Source organism: Nicotiana sylvestris, chromosome 1, assembly GCF_000393655.2.
Source record: "Nicotiana sylvestris chromosome 1, ASM39365v2, whole genome shotgun sequence".
Taxonomy (NCBI): domain Eukaryota; kingdom Viridiplantae; phylum Streptophyta; class Magnoliopsida; order Solanales; family Solanaceae; genus Nicotiana; species Nicotiana sylvestris.
In genome coordinates, this window is record NC_091057.1 from 149,624,924 (window position 1) to 149,643,519 (window position 18,596).

General features: G+C 33.5%; 2 protein-coding genes across 3 annotated transcripts; one reads left to right on the forward strand and one right to left on the reverse strand.

Moving 5' to 3' along the window:
• The first annotated feature begins 6,215 nt into the window (after positions 1 to 6,215).
• On the forward strand, positions 6,216 to 12,259 carry LOC104230996 (phosphatidylinositol 4-phosphate 5-kinase 6-like). Its single transcript, XM_009783916.2, has 8 exons — positions 6,216 to 7,916; positions 8,741 to 8,908; positions 9,165 to 9,330; positions 9,892 to 10,008; positions 10,108 to 10,301; positions 10,966 to 11,111; positions 11,189 to 11,267; positions 11,385 to 12,259. Exons 1-8 carry the CDS (start codon positions 6,748 to 6,750, stop codon positions 11,671 to 11,673), a joined length of 2,328 nt encoding a protein of 775 aa, XP_009782218.1. The 5' UTR covers positions 6,216 to 6,747; the 3' UTR covers positions 11,674 to 12,259.
• On the reverse strand, positions 12,135 to 16,258 carry LOC104230995 (uncharacterized). 2 transcript variants are annotated; one of them, XM_009783915.2, is made up of 5 exons: positions 15,929 to 16,258; positions 14,907 to 15,305; positions 13,926 to 14,337; positions 13,455 to 13,703; positions 12,135 to 12,963 (listed from the first exon to the last, which is right to left on the reverse strand). In XM_009783915.2, the coding sequence occupies exons 1-4, from the start codon at positions 16,197 to 16,199 to the stop codon at positions 13,502 to 13,504; spliced, it is 1,284 nt and encodes a 427-aa protein (XP_009782217.1). In that variant the 5' UTR covers positions 16,200 to 16,258; the 3' UTR covers positions 12,135 to 12,963; positions 13,455 to 13,501. The 2 variants fall into 2 exon arrangements, with proteins under 2 accessions (XP_009782217.1, XP_009782216.1); XM_009783914.2 differs by lacking the exon at positions 12,135 to 12,963 and having other exon boundaries at positions 13,017 to 13,703.
• Between the last annotated feature and the right edge of the window lie 2,338 nt (positions 16,259 to 18,596).

The window sequence follows — 18,596 nt, forward strand, 5'->3', positions numbered from 1 at the left end:
AAAAGTAGAGGGAGAATATTTTCCATAGAAGTGAGGAAAATCAATTCTTGCACATATGTCATTTTCCTTAGGGTTAATATATTATTAATAATCTTTAGTATTCAAAATTTTATTTAAATACTCTGTGATTTGCTAATAATAAGATTAATATATAACATAAGTTCATGAAAAATAGTTTTTACACACCAATCAATTACCAAGAAAAAAAATCAAGAAAACTTTTTTTGAAAAATATTTTCCATAGAAAATAATTTCCATCATACAAAATACTCGTAAAAAAAAAGAATTTTAACTCATTTCTTGCTTTTAGTTAGACATTGTGTTTGAAAGTCGTGAAAACAATACATTAAGCATTTTCTGTCGAGAGTAAATAAATTTGTTCTCTAATCGTGGCTGTTTGTCATTGACTGATCAAATAAGCTCCACGTCTGTTTCTTGAAGAGCTTATTCCAAGTCCTAACTATAGTTAGACTTTCAGTTTTGAATCTTATAAAAGGTATACACCGAATTTGTTTCCGAGATCTTCCAATTTCCCTATTAAACAGTAAATGTTCTTTTTTTTGTGAACTAGATAATTATATATTATAGCAAAAATAGTTACATCATTGTTTGAGAGCTATTGTTCTATATTGTAGCACTAGCATTGTCTTGCATTACAAGGGGTTCCCCTGGTTTTACGTACAAAAACAGTTCCTAAAATGTCTGCTCACAAGGTGGAACTGTCAAAAATTATGTCCTATCAAATAACTTTTTTCCTGCTCCTTTCTTAGCGAGGAGGTCTGCCACCTGATTTAGTTCTCTGAAATTATGTCCTAATGCTGGATTCCCCAGCTGCTCCATCAATGACCTGTATTCAAAGTACTAGGATTGAAGCCAAGTTGTACAATACATTAATCAACAATTCATGTTATTGGTACTCATGAGCTGTTGGAGAAGGCATTTACAGCAAATGTAAACTTTAAAGGAATCTACTCTAATTTTTAGAATTATCAAAAAGGATAGATGAGTGAAGTAAATAGTCATAATCATCAATTACATCCTTAATAAGTGACTTGTCTCCTCAAAAGGACAAGTGTCGGGCCCTTAGAGTTAAGATTATTGTTTTCACCTTGACACAGTCCTTCAAATCGTAAAGGGCTGCACGATGTGTGTGTGTGTGTGTTTGGTTGGTTTGGGGGGGTGGGGGTGGGGTGTATGTTCATTTTTTTTTTTGTGTTTGGTCTTTCTTTCAAAATTATCGTATATCGTCTGTAATGGCTCATTTCTGATATTTTCAAACAAATTAAAGGATTTCTTTAATTACCTCAGACATTTGATAGTTATCAAAGAATAAATGACCACAACAATAAATGATTTAAATTTTAAAAGATAAAAGCATCAATTCAACTCTCAATTATGATAATTTCTTATCAATCTAGCTAGTGCAAGTTTGTTGCATCATTCTTTGTGGCGTGACTTATAAGTCTACACATATTACTTAGTGGACTAATGGGATTTTGAGTCTAGAAAATGACGAAATCACATAGTGTAATTTTATTATATTGTTAATTGTTCTAAATGAGCACTACTTGCTTTGCATTTCTTCCGACAAAAGGAAGAACTTTATTTAAAATATAATGGGGATTAGGGTCGGAGATATTATCACAAATAAAGTAAGGAAAAGTATACTATATTCACTGCAAAACGCGGGGAAGGGAAGACAAAACTGCTTCCCCACTCACTCTTATTTACTTCACTATTACAGTATATTATGAGTTTATATTTTCTATTTGAGTTTTGGATAACACCTTATACATTAATTAGTGAACCAAATGGAAGTTCATGAATGCTATCTACCTGCTTGTATTACAAAAAGAAAAAGAAAAAGTAGACTTCTTGATATCTACTATAATATATTTTTTTCATTCTAAAAGATAATTATAAATAATACGAACACTCGAGAAATTAATTGATGTACGTTGTGTTAGATTCTTAATCTTACTGAAATTTCTTGCTATTATCATCTAACAAGATGGCATTTATTTTGCAGCCCTAAGTTTCAAATTAATAAGATGTTTCAGGTTCAAATACCTGAAATATCGGTTTAATATGTTTATTGGAATAATAAGGAGTTTGGAGAGAGAGAGGATTAACCAGAATTAAGAAAGTATTAGCACAAGATATAGTGTAGCTTAACTCAACCAATGTGGGATTATCTTATCGTTTAGTAGAAACTACTCCAATAAGAAGTACCATTTTTCTCAAGTAGGCAATTTAATTTTTAAAGATATTTAACATGCACTAGGAAGCAAGAATATCCCCAATTGATTATAAATATTATTTAAAGTATAGAAGATACTACTATATTCCCTGCGAAACGTGGGGAAGGAATGACAAAACTGCTTCACCACTTACTCTTATTAGTCCTTGCAAATTATCAGAGAATTCTCATAGTAGTCATATATAAATCATGCATCAAATGCCTAGAATTTTTTTTGTTCATGATAATATTATACTGTATGAGTTTGTCTTTTCTATTCAAGTCTATTCGAAACTTGTAGTACAAAAATAAAAAAGGAAGAGAGTTCTTGTTAGTATTTTATATGTTTTCATTCTTAGAGATAATATTAATGATTGAGAAATAAATTGATGTTGTGTTAGATTTTTCATGTTAATGAAATTTGTTGTAATTTTCATATAACCATATGGCATCTATTTGCAGCCTAAGGACCCGTTTGGTCATAGATTTTGTCAAAATAAATTTGGGTTTTATTTGGCAAACACATGTTTGGCCATAGATTTTGCCTATATTTTGGCATAATTCCAAATCTCAAATCCCAAAACCAGCTAAATATCACTATTATATTTTTTAAAAATTGCTCCAAACTTTTGTATTTTATAAAAGAGCTCACCATTTATTATTTTGTAACAATGTTGCTTCGTCTTCTCGGTCATGCGATGGTGTATCATGTAGTTCACTATAAAAATGATAATTTTGTACCAAATTTATTTATGTTCAGGACTATGGTTTACAATACTATAATGAATGTTATTGTTAATGGTACTGTTGAGTATTTGTGATAGTTTTTATAACTTATGGGTATAAATCATGTTTCATGTTTTTCCAAAATAAATTTGGAAAATATGTTTTGAAAACTGATGTTCAAACACATTTTCATTTTCAAACCAAACTTCACCCAAATTAAATTTTTCAAAACAAATTTGAGAATCTATTACCAAATGATAGTTAAGTTTCAGGATATGGAGGACAAACTAGTTTTAAGGAAGTATTACCACAAGTTGGAGTGTAGCACTGTAGCTTAAACGCAACCGATTTGGGACTTTCTTGTCATTTAGTACAAACTACTCCAACAATAATTACCATATTTCACCTAAAATTAGACAATTTTGTAAACATATTTCTCAATAAGTAGGCAATCTTTAAACATATCCAACATGCACTAGCAAGAAAGAATATAAGACCCATTTGTGCATAAATATTACAGTATTTAAATACTTGCAACTACTTACTTTGTCATTTGTTATTTGTCGTCATGAGTATTTGCAAATTCTGAATTTAATATACGAACTTAAGTAAAATATTGGAATATTGGTACTCAAGGGTGTGACTAGTGGTCAATGATCTAATAAAATGAATGGAAAACTTGAGGCCTCAAGTTCAAATTCCAACAAAAATAAAAATACTTGGTGATTTCTTCGGCAAATTATGCCGAAATTTACGGTGATCGAAAAAATTATATTGGAATAGTGGTTTAAAAGTGTAGTCCAAATGAAATAATGATTTTAAAAACTAATTTCAAAAAGGGGTTTTGACATAGTTACCCACAAAAAACAAAACTATTTACCTTTGTCTACCCATTTGTTTTTCTACCCATAAACTAATTATATTCCCTACCCATAGTAATTTTTGTGGGGAATTATTTCTTTATTCTCCAATTCTTTTTTATTTCTATGCTTCTTTTCTTTTTTCCTTTTTTTCTGTCTTTTCTCCTTTTCTTTTTTCTCATTTTCTTCCTATTTTTTTTTTCTCTTTTATTCATTTATTTTTGCCCAAATCGTATTATTGTTATTTTTACCATAACTTGTTTCACACTCAAATTTGACTCCTTCTTTATTTTTTTATTTTTATTTTTTTCTTTATTTCTTGTTCCTTTTCTAATTCCACATGATTGTCATGCAAACCTTGATCTCTTTCCCTGCAAATATCAGTATATACTCTACCATTAGTAGTAATACCAATCAGTGATGGAGCAAGAAAACATAATCTAAGGCCATTCTTCTCCATATATACTAGTTAGAATAGAAATAATAATAAAATATTGAAAAATGCAATAAAAATATAAATGGCAAAAAAGACTTCTAGTACCATATGATACCAATATGGTATAAATGTATACCAACAGAGTATATGATTGATCTAGAATATTGCTACAACTATCTGTGACTATACTACTGTACCAAAACATTAAAGGATACAATAAAAGTATGAGAAAATTACATGCTCGCATTGCAAGCTAAATATTCGCAAAGCAACTTGCTCATTCCATATACTAACATGGTATATAGTTGTATGGGTCGTTCCAACAATTGCCTGTAATTATAAAAACTATTACATAATACACATAATCTATATCCATTAGCACAAAAAAAATCCAGCACTGCAAATCACGTTCATATAAATAATTTCAGAATAGAATTTACTTAAAATGCAGCCAAAACAACCAAAAAATGTTCAAACTACCATATGATACCAATATGACATATAACTATACCAACATGGTATATAGTTTTACTGGTTAATTCCCGGCAACTATATGACTATACTACTATTACATAACACACATGCATAAAGAGAAAAATAAAAAAATAGTGTACCACATATTAATATAATAAAGTATTTCAAGATATTGTACTATATTACTATTATTAAAATAAAATCAAATATTGTACTAATAAATGCAGCTAATACAACCAAAAAATGATTCAACTAGCATATGATAACAATATAGTATATAGCTATACTAATAGGGTATATAGTTGCAATGAATTGTATACCAAAATGGTATATTTGTATACTATTTGAATATAGAATACAAATTCTTCATCTCTTGTTTAACTATATTTCAACCCAAACTTCTAAAATCTACTACAAAATCTCTACCAAATTGACTAAAATTTTAGCTACAATCTCCAATTAACTTTCCAAACAAACTCATATAGGATCGGATCAAAATAATTAAAAACTCAAACAAACCAAGTTATGAGTTTCAAGCTTCAAGGTCCTACAACGATGTATTTGAATTTTTGTACAATAAATCTCCAAAAACCAATTTGGGTGAAGAGAAAGAATTGTTTTTGTAAGCATTATCTACTTTTCTTTGTTTGAATCAATGAATTGTTTTTATCGAATACACAAAGAGAGCCCTCTGAGTGTTGTGGTTCGATTTCGTTTTTATATAACTGGGAGTGCTCAAGACTGATGATTTCTTTCCATAAGGCTGCAATTGGGAAGCTTACTGGTGTATATAGAAAGTATAGCATCTCTAAATACGAGATTTTGATTTTTGATTGCTGAAATTGGGATTGTCGTTTTTGCTTCAAAAGAAAAAAGAGCAGAGTGGAGTAAGAGTTGGAGAAGCAGTTGAGCTGGGGGACAAGCTGCACGTGATTCCAATTATTACTTTCTCATATTATTGGAAAATAATCGGGTAAATAGTTTGGGCAACATGGATAGGAGTAGTAAATAGTTTGGGTTTGGACATTAAACGATAAATAGTTTGGAACTAATAGGTATAAAGTGAGATTTTCTCTTTCAAAAATAGAAATTACACCAGAAGATAAATTGATACTCTTTCAAAATTATGGTAAAGAGGTAATTTAACTCCAGAAATAACATTTAAGTTAAATAAAAGATAGTAAGATATTAATAAAAATAGTCGGTTATAGTACTATATCATTTATGAATTCTACCAAATTAAGACGCCAATAAATTGTGCAACACATAATGCGTAACATGTCTTTCATCCTTACATTTGTCAGGTGTTTTAGTGGATTTAGGAGCCAAACTCGGAGACAAAGTGCAACCTTGCTGTTCAACCTTTAGTTGACAACTTGACAATTGATATCCAATCAGAATAATACATAAAACAAAATTAAATTAAAAATAAAGAATATTAAAAAAAGTAAAAGAACAAGAGAGATATTAATGTTTTTTTAAAAATCTAAATACACAAAAAGAAAAAAGAAAAAAGCTCTAACAAAATAAAAAACCAGTCCTTGATTTGTTCTGCTCTTTTTGCTATTCCATCAACCTAACAACTTCTGTTTCAAAGTACTCCATTACACCAAATTCCTGAAAAGCTGGAAAAAATACAATCCAGTTCAGCAAATCAATCTAAGAAACAAAGACAAAAAAGTAAAAACACATTGTTGTTTTTCATGTTAAAATTTGCAGACCTACTCATTTTTCTTTTCAATCCAACAGCTTCCTATCAATTTGCCATATTAGAAACCAAAGAAAATCCTGACCCTTTTCTGCAAATGTACCAAAAACACAATATAGCAACAAAGATTGGATTTTTTGTCTGATTTTGGATATTTCAAAATGATTGTTGATATTGTGAAGCTCATATTGGTGATTCAAATGAAGATTGATTTAGGCTGAGGAAGGGGCTAAAAAAGAAAAGGTGGTTTTGTGGAGGGGAGAAAAGGAAAGGAAACAAAAGAAAAGGGGAATATAGGTGAGAGATGAGCAAAGAATTTAGTGGCATTGTGAAGGCCTGGGAGTTCACAGTAAAGAAATCACAAGCAGCTGCCAAGAAAAGAGCTAAAAATACAATCTTTGCAACAATGTCAGTAGCACATGTTGATGATGAGCTTGATACTCCTGGTGAGGTTTATTATGCAGAAAAAATCTTGAATAATGGTGATATATATACAGGTCAATGGAGTGATAACTGTCCCAATGGACATGGGAAATATCTGTGGTCAGATGGTTGTATGTATGTTGGTGATTGGGTTAAAGGAAAAACAATGGGAAAAGGAAAATTCAGTTGGCCTTCTGGTGCTACATATGAAGGTCAGTTCAAGAATGGATATATGGATGGTGAAGGAACATATACAGGTTGCTCAAATGATACATATAGAGGTTGTTGGGTAATCAATATGAAACATGGTAAAGGGACAAGGGATTATGTGAATGGAGATCACTATGAAGGAGAATGGCGACGCGGGCAGCCAGATGGACAAGGGAGGTATCAATGGAACAATGGGAATCAATATATTGGGCAATGGAGAAATGGGAAGATGAATGGGAATGGTACAATGATTTGGGCTAATGGGAATAGGTATGATGGTTCTTGGGAAGATGGATTTCCTAAAGGGAATGGGACGTATCGATGGGGCGATGGAAGTTTTTATGTTGGTATTTGGAGTAAGGATTCTGGGGAGCAAAGTGGGACTTATTATCCATCAAGTTCAAGAACAGGTACTTTTGATTGGGATCCTCAGGATGTTTATTCAATTGATTTAGTAGAATGTCAGATTAGTCCAGGTGAAAGAATATCAGTATATCCCTCACAAAAGATGGTTAGTTGGCCATGTGAAGGAGAATTTCTGCAGAAGCTGCCACTAGCAAAGACTCCAAGATCAAATGATGCAAAGTCTAGGCGAAATTCTGTCGATGGCTACAGTTGGGGGTCAGAAGCTGATACGAGTTCGAATAATGGTAATGTATATTCAGGGCAAGAAAGAGAGTCAAGTGAAGGATTGAGAAGCTTTTCAGCTGATGATTTAGATAGTTCAAGAGGATTGAGACCACATTGCATCAAAATTCAACCAACCAAGAAGCCAGGACAAACAATATCCAAAGGGCATAAGAACTATGAGCTTATGCTTAATTTGCAGCTGGGAATAAGGTATTTGTTTGAATTGAATAATTTATTTTTTATCTAAAATTGTTGATTCATTGAATAACCACTGTTATTCTTGTCATTTTCCTTGTGGTTTTTAGTACCATCTTCATTGTATTTGAGAAAATTCTGCATTGACATTCTTTTCAGTTTACTGTTTTCTCGTTAGCATCTATACAGACTAGTACTATAAGGACCTTAATCCTCAGTAACCTAAAAAATTATTTGGTATATATGCTTTTCATTAAACAAAGACATCAATGTTGTGAAAAAAAACTTAAGGCTTTTGTCTTTAAAAAATGGTGCTTCAAATTTTTACCACTAATTATTGAATGCAATTAAGCTTTCATAACTCACTAGAGCTTTTGTTTCAATATGTTGCTATATGAGCAAATCCTTTAAACATGGTAATATAATTGACAAGTGGCATTTGAAATGGTTGTTGTTGCTATGTTTGGCATGTCAATGGTTAAATAAAAATTCTGCTAGCTTTTCTGGCAGAACAAGTTCAGTAGTTATTCAATGATTGTTATAATCTTTGACACTGAAGAAGTGGAAAAACTTTTTGCCCTCCTCTTTCTATCTTTAGTTGCAAAATCTAGTGGAGCTAGAAATAGAAGAGCTTTAAGTCCCTACTGATGGTTTTGGACTGTTACACACGAATTCCTTTTTGGGATCTTTACCTTATTAGCATGGGATCTTTACTGGATGCACAAATATATCTTAAGTATCTAAGAAGGACAGCTTGCATTTTTCATGGCAGTGCATTTAGATCTTTATATCCTTTTCAATATGTTGCTGCTTGTAGCTCATTTATGGTGCCATCTCAGACATTCTGTAGGAAGGCCTGCTCCAGCTACATCACTTGATCTTAGAGCTACAGCTTTTGATACCAAGGAAAAGATTTGGACAAAGTTCCCTCCAGAAGGATCCAAGCATACTCCTCCACACCAGTCGTCTGACTTCAAATGGAAGGATTACTGCCCGTTAGTTTTCAGGTTGATTTGATGCGCTACACTCTGAAATAAATAGACTATGTTGATTGCCCCTCTATGTATGTTAACTCAAAATACATAACATAGTACAAATATTGCAGTTCCATGCATTGCATATATGCACCTTAATTGAGACATCAAAACTCACAGTTCCTTTATAAATTAATTTCATTGCTGTTTCATAGAACAGAATATCATTGAGAATCTTTCAGCATTATAACATCAGTTGAGAGAAGTCTAACAATAGTTATGTTTTCAGGACCCTAAGGAAACTGTTTAAGGTGGATCCAGCTGACTACATGATATCTCTATGTGGAAATGATGCACTTCGGGAGCTCTCATCCCCGGGAAAAAGTGGAAGTTTTTTTTACTTGACCAATGATGACAAGTACATGATAAAGACCTTAAAGAAGTCAGAAGTAAAAGTGAGTTAAATTTCTGCTTGTCGATTCTTAAAGTGAATTTAATCTGCAGTCTGAACCTTTTTCTCCGTCAGCTTTTTTCTGAATACTGTATAGATTTGATAAAAATATGAAACTAAAAATTTCACACCTTACCTATAATCAAAGGCTTATGTACCTGGGACAACCAACTGTTCACATCACCAGACGGTTGTCTTTGATTCATACTTTTTTTTATTAAGTTCTTGATATTTCAAATAGTTTTGATTTAAGTTTGTACCAAAATAAAAAACACCATTCTTCTCTCCAGATAAAATATAAATTACTTGCTCAGTGTCATTCTGATATGCCTCTCCACTGATACCTAGTTCTAAGTCATCAAATTTCTTTTCAGTATATTTTTGAATTTTCTAAATATAGCTGTTATGAAAATTAAAGTCTAACACCAGGGATATTTGATGTCTTTCAAGTAATCAATCTAGTCAAGACAACTTTGTGAAACATCATGGATAATCATATCACAAATTTTCTCAGTTTACTTGAACATTTATACAATTTAATGGGGCTTTATTCACACAACTTCAGGTTCTTCTAGGAATGCTTCCAGCTTATTACAATCATGTCCGAGCATTTGAGAACACTCTAGTTACTAAATTTTTTGGCCTTCATTGTGTGAAGGTGAATGGACCTGCTCAGAAGAAGGTATATGAGACAAATTGAACAATGGTTTTCAATATAGTATTTGACAAGTTCATGCTTTTGTTTCATCTGAGTTTGTCCTTAATAACAACTGTTGAGCAGGTTCGCTTTGTCATTATGGGGAACTTGTTCTGTACTGAGTATGCCATTCACAGACGTTTTGACTTGAAAGGTTCTTCCCATGGCCGTGTCACTGAGAAACCTGAATCTCAAATTGAGTCCACTACTACCCTCAAGGACCTGGATCTCAATTTTATATTCAGGCTGCAGAAAGTTTGGTTCCAAGAGTTCTGCAGGTAACTTCTCTTTTCCCTTTCTCTTATTTGAAAAGAAGAAAAAAGAAATCCTTTTCAACGTTATAGCTATGCAAATGAAGAAAAGCATGGTTTTGCTACAATGGTGACAGAACATGCCATAATTCTTGCCAGTAGCAAGGAGATAAGCTGAGAAAACAAAAAGACCTACGCCATTAGCAGATGCTTTTTCTGTTTTATGTCTGATTTGGCTGTTTCAGTACATAGGCGGCTTTTACGCAAGAGAGGCCTAACAACTGTAGCTGCATGGTTTTCCCAAGTGCTTGTTTGTTGAAAATATTAGTATTACACAAAATGTGCCTTGGTATTAACAAAGTACCTAATCCCTTTGGTTTGAAAGGTCTAAATTAGATTTAGTAAAAAGAAAAAAGAACCTAAAAAGAAAGCCTGAAAATGTGGCTTTTAAAACTTGTTAAAAGAAGAAGAATCATTGGAACTTATGCTTGATATTCCAAAATTAAAAAGCTCAGCATAGTGCAGCATAATTTCTAATTAACTGCACAAGTACAAGGATTGTATCTTTGTATCAATATCCGTAGCTGTATACATGTAGCCTTTGCAGCCTAAGCCAGGGTCAAATGACATTCTTAATTTTACCTTAAGTTTTGCTCCTTTCACTATGTGGGCTGAACTTTATGTTGCACAGGCAAGTGGACCGCGACTGTGATTTCCTTGAACAGGAGAGAATCATGGACTACAGTCTTTTGGTTGGAGTTCACTTTCGAGAAGTTTCAGGTTCTGGTGAACCAGTCACAACTGAGATGCGTAGTTCTGGAGTTCGGACTCCTACTGGTATGTATGTCTCTCCATAGTCATTTGTTTGGAATACTTGATGAAGGAGAGGATTTTCATTTCTTCTCGTCTTTCAGCTAATGTAGACCAGGGTGGTGATGGTTCAACTCCTCGACTTTCCAGGGCTGACATGGATCTTCTTTTTGATCCTTCAGGGTAATTCACATTTATGAGGATATCATTTGGGATTTACTTGTCAATTTTTTCTGCTTTTGCTAATTTGTACTGGATTTTGACTAGGCAGTCTTCTTTTTCTCCCTTGAGTGTTGGCAGGTGGGCTTCCATTAGATTGGGCATCAACATGCCAGCAAAGGCTGAATTAACAATGAGAAGAAGCGATTTCGAGGCACAGCTAGTGGGAGAACCCACAGGGCAGTATTATGATGTCATCCTATTCTTTGGTATAATTGACATACTACAGAATTATGACATAAGCAAGAAGCTGGAACATGCATATAAAGCATTCCAATATGATCCAACCTCAATCTCTGCAGTTGATCCCAAGCAGTACTCGAAACGTTTTCGGGACTTCATATTAAAAGTTTTTGCAGAAGACACTTGAAAATTTCAGAAAATCATGACACAGGATTTTTCACTCCCAGCTAGTAGGCCTTCCATGTACAGTCGAAATTCGCTGGGATAACCATGCTAACTACACAGCAATGATGAGAATCATCTGGTCATGAAAGCTCGGATGCTTGGCCCTGGAACGACGGATCTGGCTATGTGCCCCAGCAAGACAAGCTGCCATGGCAAAAGAAGGGCACTGCACTTTCCTCTCCCTTTTACTTATACATATAGTTACAGGCATATAATCCATAATTCAGCAAAGGCATAGATTAGTTTTGTGAGTAAATGTCCAACCATGTAATATTTAAAGCCTGCCTGCCCCAATTGTACATGAATATACAAGGGTGAAGCTGAGGTAGGGTGGATTTTTCTTGCAACCCATTTTTTTTTATCCAGAGTGTCAAGTCTCTGGAAATTTACTTATGGAATAAAAATGTATAGCACGCCAAAGGGGAAAAAGAGGAAATTGAGATTGGGCAAAACGTTCTACTTCTCTACAACAATATTTGTAACATCAAGAGAGACAATGAACTATTGGTTCTACGCCGTCTCTCAGGATTAATCAACAATTCGTAGTACTTTTCTTGATAAACTAGTATTTATTTATATATAGATGCAGGAGGATCGAACTGGGAAGACAATACAAGTCTAAACATTCCATCTTTATCTTTCGGCTCAGGGCCTCATGCTAGCATGTTCGTCCGTGAGCTATGCTGGTTCTGTAGAGTAATGGAGGATGACAATTTTGGATATAGTAGTTCAAAGGGAATTAGGTACAAGAATATGAATGTAATAGATAATTTGTAGCACGTCTATAAACAGAAAATGGAAGTCCAATTGGAGGACTTCAATTTTGAAAGTGTATATTGATGAAAGGAACATGTGTGCACGCCATATAGCTATATTAAAATATGGAGTAGTGGGAGAGTGGGTTGCATTAAACTTTCCTACTAACTTCTCCAAATGGCCCAAGGGGATTGGCATTGGACATACCATGATAAGGCAAAGGAGGCAAGAAACTATTGATTTTCTCAGCTTGACTCTTGATTTTCTCAATCTCATCGCTCCCCTTACTTTCCATATCCTCTGGCCCTCACTAACAACAATTTCACAGACAATCAGGCATTTACAAATTTGTTCACCCCAAAGATTGGATCTTTTAGTATTTGTGTTTCAGTGATTGGCACATACACATACAAACATGACAGCAACTAATACTCATGGATGGTTGGCTGTTGCAAATGACAATCCGAAAAGAGAGAGCAGACTCCACTTCTAATTTCTGCAGGGAATTTCAAACATTAGAGCAAATAGATTAATTTCATACAAACTGGATTAAAAGGTCAAGATTACCTCTATGATTTAAGAGTAAAACCACATATATCAAGTCACTTGTCCGAAGGTATCTAAAGTTATCAAAGCCTAGCTAGATAAAGCATGTTGAAAACTTGAACCTATGCTATCACCGAAACAAAATTTCAAGGAGTTCAAATCAGGAAAAAGCAAGCATAGTTGAGCGATCAGTCTTTCTATTCGGCCGGGCTATCATAATTCGAGCTTCTGCCAATATATGGATGTTAATGGAGAAGCACAAGTCAGATATGAAGTGCTTCCATGTAATGAAGGAAAGAACTTTGTTTTTAAGAAGATGCCACCAAAAGTAACTGATAATTCTTTCGCACCAGACCATGTAAGAGTTGCCCTTGCAAACCTGTACTAATTGTGAATGTGGAAAAACGTTCTAAAATATCAAAGAGAAGGCACATCAATAACCTCTCCTTTATCTTCTACAAGAAAATGCCAGCTGGAAAGAGCTTATGTCATGCATGCAGCAAGCTAGATTCTTTTAGCTTCATGGTTTTTGCACGCAGCCTTTCCATGAATGCAGGATTTGCTTTGAGTCTCTGCTTCACATATGAAGTTCGAACATCCTCTACCATTTTGTTAGCCTTTCCAGCCTCTTCAATGAGACCAAATAGAGTCCTCAGGCAGTCCTTCCTATTCTCCTCGCGGTGTTCAAATCTGAGGAAAAAGAAACATTTTATTCCCGGTAAGCTTCACAAACTTCAAATGTGTGTATAAAGGAGCACCAATAAGCAGCAGTCAAATAATTCCTAACTAATTGTTTCAACAGGTAGTTAAATAATAAAACTCAGTTAGAAGCTAAGCCTAAACATACAGTAACAGCAACTCCGTAACAAGATCAGACACAAGTAATTTAGATGACCCACAATGTGACCTTACCTTTCACTAGTTATTGTAAGCTCGTCTCTCCCAGGATGGTAGCGGTTTCCAACCAACTCTCTTAAGCGACGAAATTGATGCTTTGACAGACCCAACTCTTTCACCGTAACAGCCAATTTGACTTTCCTGTTTTTTGGATGCCATGCATCACCACCAGGAGCAAAGACCACCCTTGTTTGCCATCTAAGAACCGGCCCTTCACCTGGCGGGTCATCCAAATTCTTGTTCTTATCTGGCAACATATTCTCATCAAACTGTGGAGCATCCTTCTCCATCAGTTTTGCCCACTCCACGACCACCCCATCCTCAAACTCCTTGAACAATGCATAGCCTTCTTCAGGAGTAATCTCACCTTTTTCAACCCTTTCACCTATCTCATCAAACTTAACCTCCACCTTCTTCTTAATTTCGTCTGGGTAAAATAAAACATCCAATGAGTCAAGGAATCCAAATACAAAATAGATTGGGATGTCAAATAGATCGCCAAAAACTGACTCTACACTCTGTAAAAGACAAGTTCAGGTATTGTCCTAAAGAGAAAACATTACGTGAAACTGAAATATAATAAAGGTTATAACTTCATACGAGCTATCAAAAAATTAGCAACCAAGGATATATACAACTGACTGAAGAGTTAAAGAATTTTGTTATGCAGGTAACATGTAATTTGCTCAATCAAGAAATTTTAATTTACTTTTTCATTGTTTCTACCACAACTCTTTGAGTTTTAACCATTCTTTTCTTAGCTACACCAATTTCATAAGCCTAAAGGGAAAGGAATTAGAAAACGAAAATTTATTTAACTATCAAACTCGTTGTGGAAATCATACCCTGTGCCCATCAAAGTTCCGGCATTATCAGTAGGATAGCTGAATTGGAGCATAGATATTATTTTTAATTGTTAACTGGAGCAAAGAAATTATGCACCTGCCTAATCTGAAAAACTTTTCAAGAAGTCATAAGAGCATTCAGAAGTAGTACCAGGTAGAATTTTATCCCAGCTAAGCATCTCCTGCAAAATTTCCTCACACTCCTTCGTATCCTTAAGATACCCATGCTCGGTAGCCTCTTTTATCATATCATCCCACTTTCTATCATCCATGTTGAAAAATTGATCAGATGCCATTCTCCTTTTCACTAAATCCGTTGTGTCATACAAATCTTCAATCTCTTCATCAGTGGAGTGAGCATCCTCGAAATCTGATTCAAACTCTTGGTCATTTACATCATCCAGGGGTTTCATTTGAAGCTCCTCCATTAACTCATCATCTGTGTGCTCATGCTTTCTCGTCAATTTCCTCTTTAAAATTGCTTCAAGAATTGACGGAAGAGCCTCTTCATTGCCTTTGTTGAAGTACTCCTCAATCCGCGTCTTCAACTCTACAGCAATATAACAAACGAGATTACTTAATATGAAACCAAGATACCCATTTAAATTTAAAATATATAATCCCCGACCTTATACAACAAAGTACTCCTAAAGGAATATCCATTGGATAGAACACCATGAAAGTTGAAAAATAACTCCTTTTTCTGGGACATTGCAATTGGAATAACAAACATAGAGACGATACTAAACTAGAACCCAGAATTCTATCCCTTAAATTGTCTCCAATATCTTATTGTCAGCAATCATCATCGATTAATTTTTTTTTATAACTCGTGGTGTCCGTGCAGCTTACGCATATCAACTATCCCATCAAGTACATGCTACATCCCACCAACACAAATACGGGTAACTCAGCATCAATCATAGCAAGAGAGATCCATTAAATTAATGATTGACCAGAAAAATCACTCTTTTTATAAAGATTAATCAGCAAAATCGCTAAATAATGCAGTTTCCTAGTATACTACATGCATCATAGATCAAACACTAATTTCGTCCATACTTTTTTCAGCGAGAAAATTAACCCCATAACCCCCATTTTCTCAGATTTCACAAATAATCTCCACTGAATCCCCAAAAAGATATGAAGATCACAAAATACAAGTTTTCTCACCTTTATTGTTGATATCTTCAACATTGAGAGAGACCTCTTTCTTTGTGGGTTCGGCCAAGATAGTCTGGGACTGAGGGCTGGGTTCAGATGCGTTCTGATTCGATGAATCATTTTCTGATAATGAGAAGAATCTAAACTTTGAAGGGAAATGAGAAACAACTGGGGAGTGTATGATTTTACTGCCACTGCTGTTGATATAATTCAGATTTGATTTGAAGTTTTGAGAGAGGTGGAAATTGCGAGAGCACAAAGAAGAAAGAGCTCGTCTCATGGTTTTAGGGTTTTAGCTCCCTCTGTTTCAACGAAGTGTTAAGTAGATACTATACAGGGAAATAACATAGGAATAGGAATGATAAAAAAATAATTTTTACTAAAAGAAAAAGAAAACATGGTACATCGAAAAGAATGTTAAAATCGGGGTTAGAACTTAGACGAAGCGTTTTGATACTTTTGAATGTGGACTCTGAAATTGAAATAAATTCTTTTTGGTAAAATAAATATTTTAAATGCATAAAAAATTAACTGATGTTTTCAGTGGACATAGCGTATAATTTTGTCTATCTTTTTCTTCTTCTTTTTCTCTTCTCCCTCTTATTTCCTTTTCATTGTTATTCCTCGTCTTTTGTAATTATTTCTCTTAATGGATAATTAAGGTAGAAAGAATTGACATTACAAATTTTTTTTTTTTATTTCTTTCTCTCGCCACTTCGAAATTTCTAATCTATCTATCGGATCGGGTATTATAAGTCTACAAGTATCACTTAACCACGAAAAAAGTCCACCTTGTACTAGCGCTGGAAATTGATTATTAACAAAGTAAATTTAAAATATTATGTTGCTTTTTACTACACATAGTTTATTTTATATTCTTGCGTTTTTTTTTTGTTATTTCTTATTTTGTAAATGTTTGCTGTTTAATCGTGTTTATTTACGTGGTAAAATAATTGTTTGTTGATATTTTACTCTTGTTATTTTGTCATTTATTTGTTATACTATATTAATGTGAACAATGTCTTTTCACCAATTGTAAAATAAAAGAAATAAAATTAAGAAATGGCAATTTTAAAATAAAGCTAAAATCAAATAGTGTAAATTAAGAAATCTAAACAAGAACATAAACTTTGCTATTAAAATTTTAGATTCCACAAAGGAAACCGACAAACCGCACCAACCCGATAATCTGAGTCAAACCAAGAAAAAAAACTCGACTATGGTTTGGTTTGATTTGGTTTGGTGTCGGAAAAAAAAACCCGACCATAATTGGTTTGGTTTGGTTTTAACTAAAGAAAGTCAAACTGATACCAAACCAACCCGATATTACATATATAGAAATTTTTGACATATTTAATAGTATATAAATATACTTATTGTGATGTAATTTATAAATACTTTTTAAAATTTTTCATAATTTTAACTTTTAAGGTATTATTTCAAGGTTGGACTTAGAACTTTTGAATGCTATAATAAGTTTTATAGCCATCAATATTGTCACACCTCCTTTTTCCGCCCCCGCGAGGGAACAAGGAGTTTTTTCCAATTAAAGGACAATCGAAACGGGATTTGTTTGTTTATTTCAGAGTCGCCACTTGGGAGATTTAGGGTGTCCCAAGTCACCAATTTTAATCCCGAATCGAGGAAAAAGAATGACTCTGTATTACAGTCTGCGTACTAGAAATCCGGATAAGGAATTCTGTTAACCCGGGAGAAGGTGTTAGGCATTCTCGAGTTCCATGGTTCTAGCACGGTCGCTCAACTATTATATTCGGCTTGATTATCTGATATAATACATATTATAAACTTATGTGCAAATTTTATCTCTTAGCCGCTTTTATTATTATATTTCAAAAGAATGTGAACATCGTTTTAAAAATATATCTTTGGATTGCGTCACATGAAATGCACCCGCAATCCGAAACACATTTTTATTCAATTTTTTGGGATTTGGATTTGGGTCGCATGAAATGCACACCCGAGTTTAAGAAGGTAAGATTATTAAGATGCGCACCTAAAGCAATTAGCGTAATTATTATTTTTTGGATAAAGCCGTGGAGTTTGCTAAACGGCCGATCCGAATTCTAAGTAATTTAATTAAATATTTATCGAGGGCCCCGCAATTTGTGCATTTTATTGGGCGAGACTCATCTCATTTATTTTAAAAGGATAATCCTAAAGTGCCTACATTTTTTTCTATTAAAATTGTCTCTACAAAATGAAAGAGAAAAGGCCTTAATTTATTTACATGCTTAAACGGGCCGTTGTTTATTATTTACCAATTTACGATCATTGTTGACGAGAAATAAACATCATCAAAATTGAAATTGTAAATAAAGTACAAAATTGACAAGTAGTATATATTTTTTTATTTTTTTGTTTTTAAAGAAAATAAACATCTTGTAACTATCCTAAGCCTATTTTGTTAAATGAACAAACCATGGGTATTAATTAGACACAAATATTGGCAAATAGAATTAACCTTAATTACTAATACTTTTTCGAAAAGAATAAAAATAAAATATTGAACTCCAATACTAACTCATTTTTTACTCGACTCATGCCTATTGAATTAATGTTCTTAGTCTTGCTATATTTACTCTTCAAATATGCTAAACCTGCTAATTCTACTAGTTAAGGATTCCCATGTTTGCCTAAAATTTGCGGGTCTTTGTTA

Coding starts and splice junctions, on each gene's coding strand:
- LOC104230996 (XM_009783916.2), top strand. CDS start 6,748: ATGAGCAAAGAATTTAGTGGCATTGTGAAGGCCTGGGAGTTCACAGTA. Junction 10,302..10,965: donor TGGTTCCAAGAGTTCTGCAG/GTAACTTCTCTT, acceptor TATGTTGCACAG/GCAAGTGGACCGCGACTGTG. Junction 11,268..11,384: donor CTTCTTTTTGATCCTTCAGG/GTAATTCACATT, acceptor GAGTGTTGGCAG/GTGGGCTTCCATTAGATTGG.
- LOC104230995 (XM_009783915.2), bottom strand. CDS start 16,199: ATGAGACGAGCTCTTTCTTCTTTGTGCTCTCGCAATTTCCACCTCTCT. Junction 15,306..15,928: donor TGAAGATATCAACAATAAAG/GTGAGAAAACTT, acceptor ATATTGCTGTAG/AGTTGAAGACGCGGATTGAG. Junction 13,704..13,925: donor CTTACAATAACTAGTGAAAG/GTAAGGTCACAT, acceptor CTTTTTCCTCAG/ATTTGAACACCGCGAGGAGA.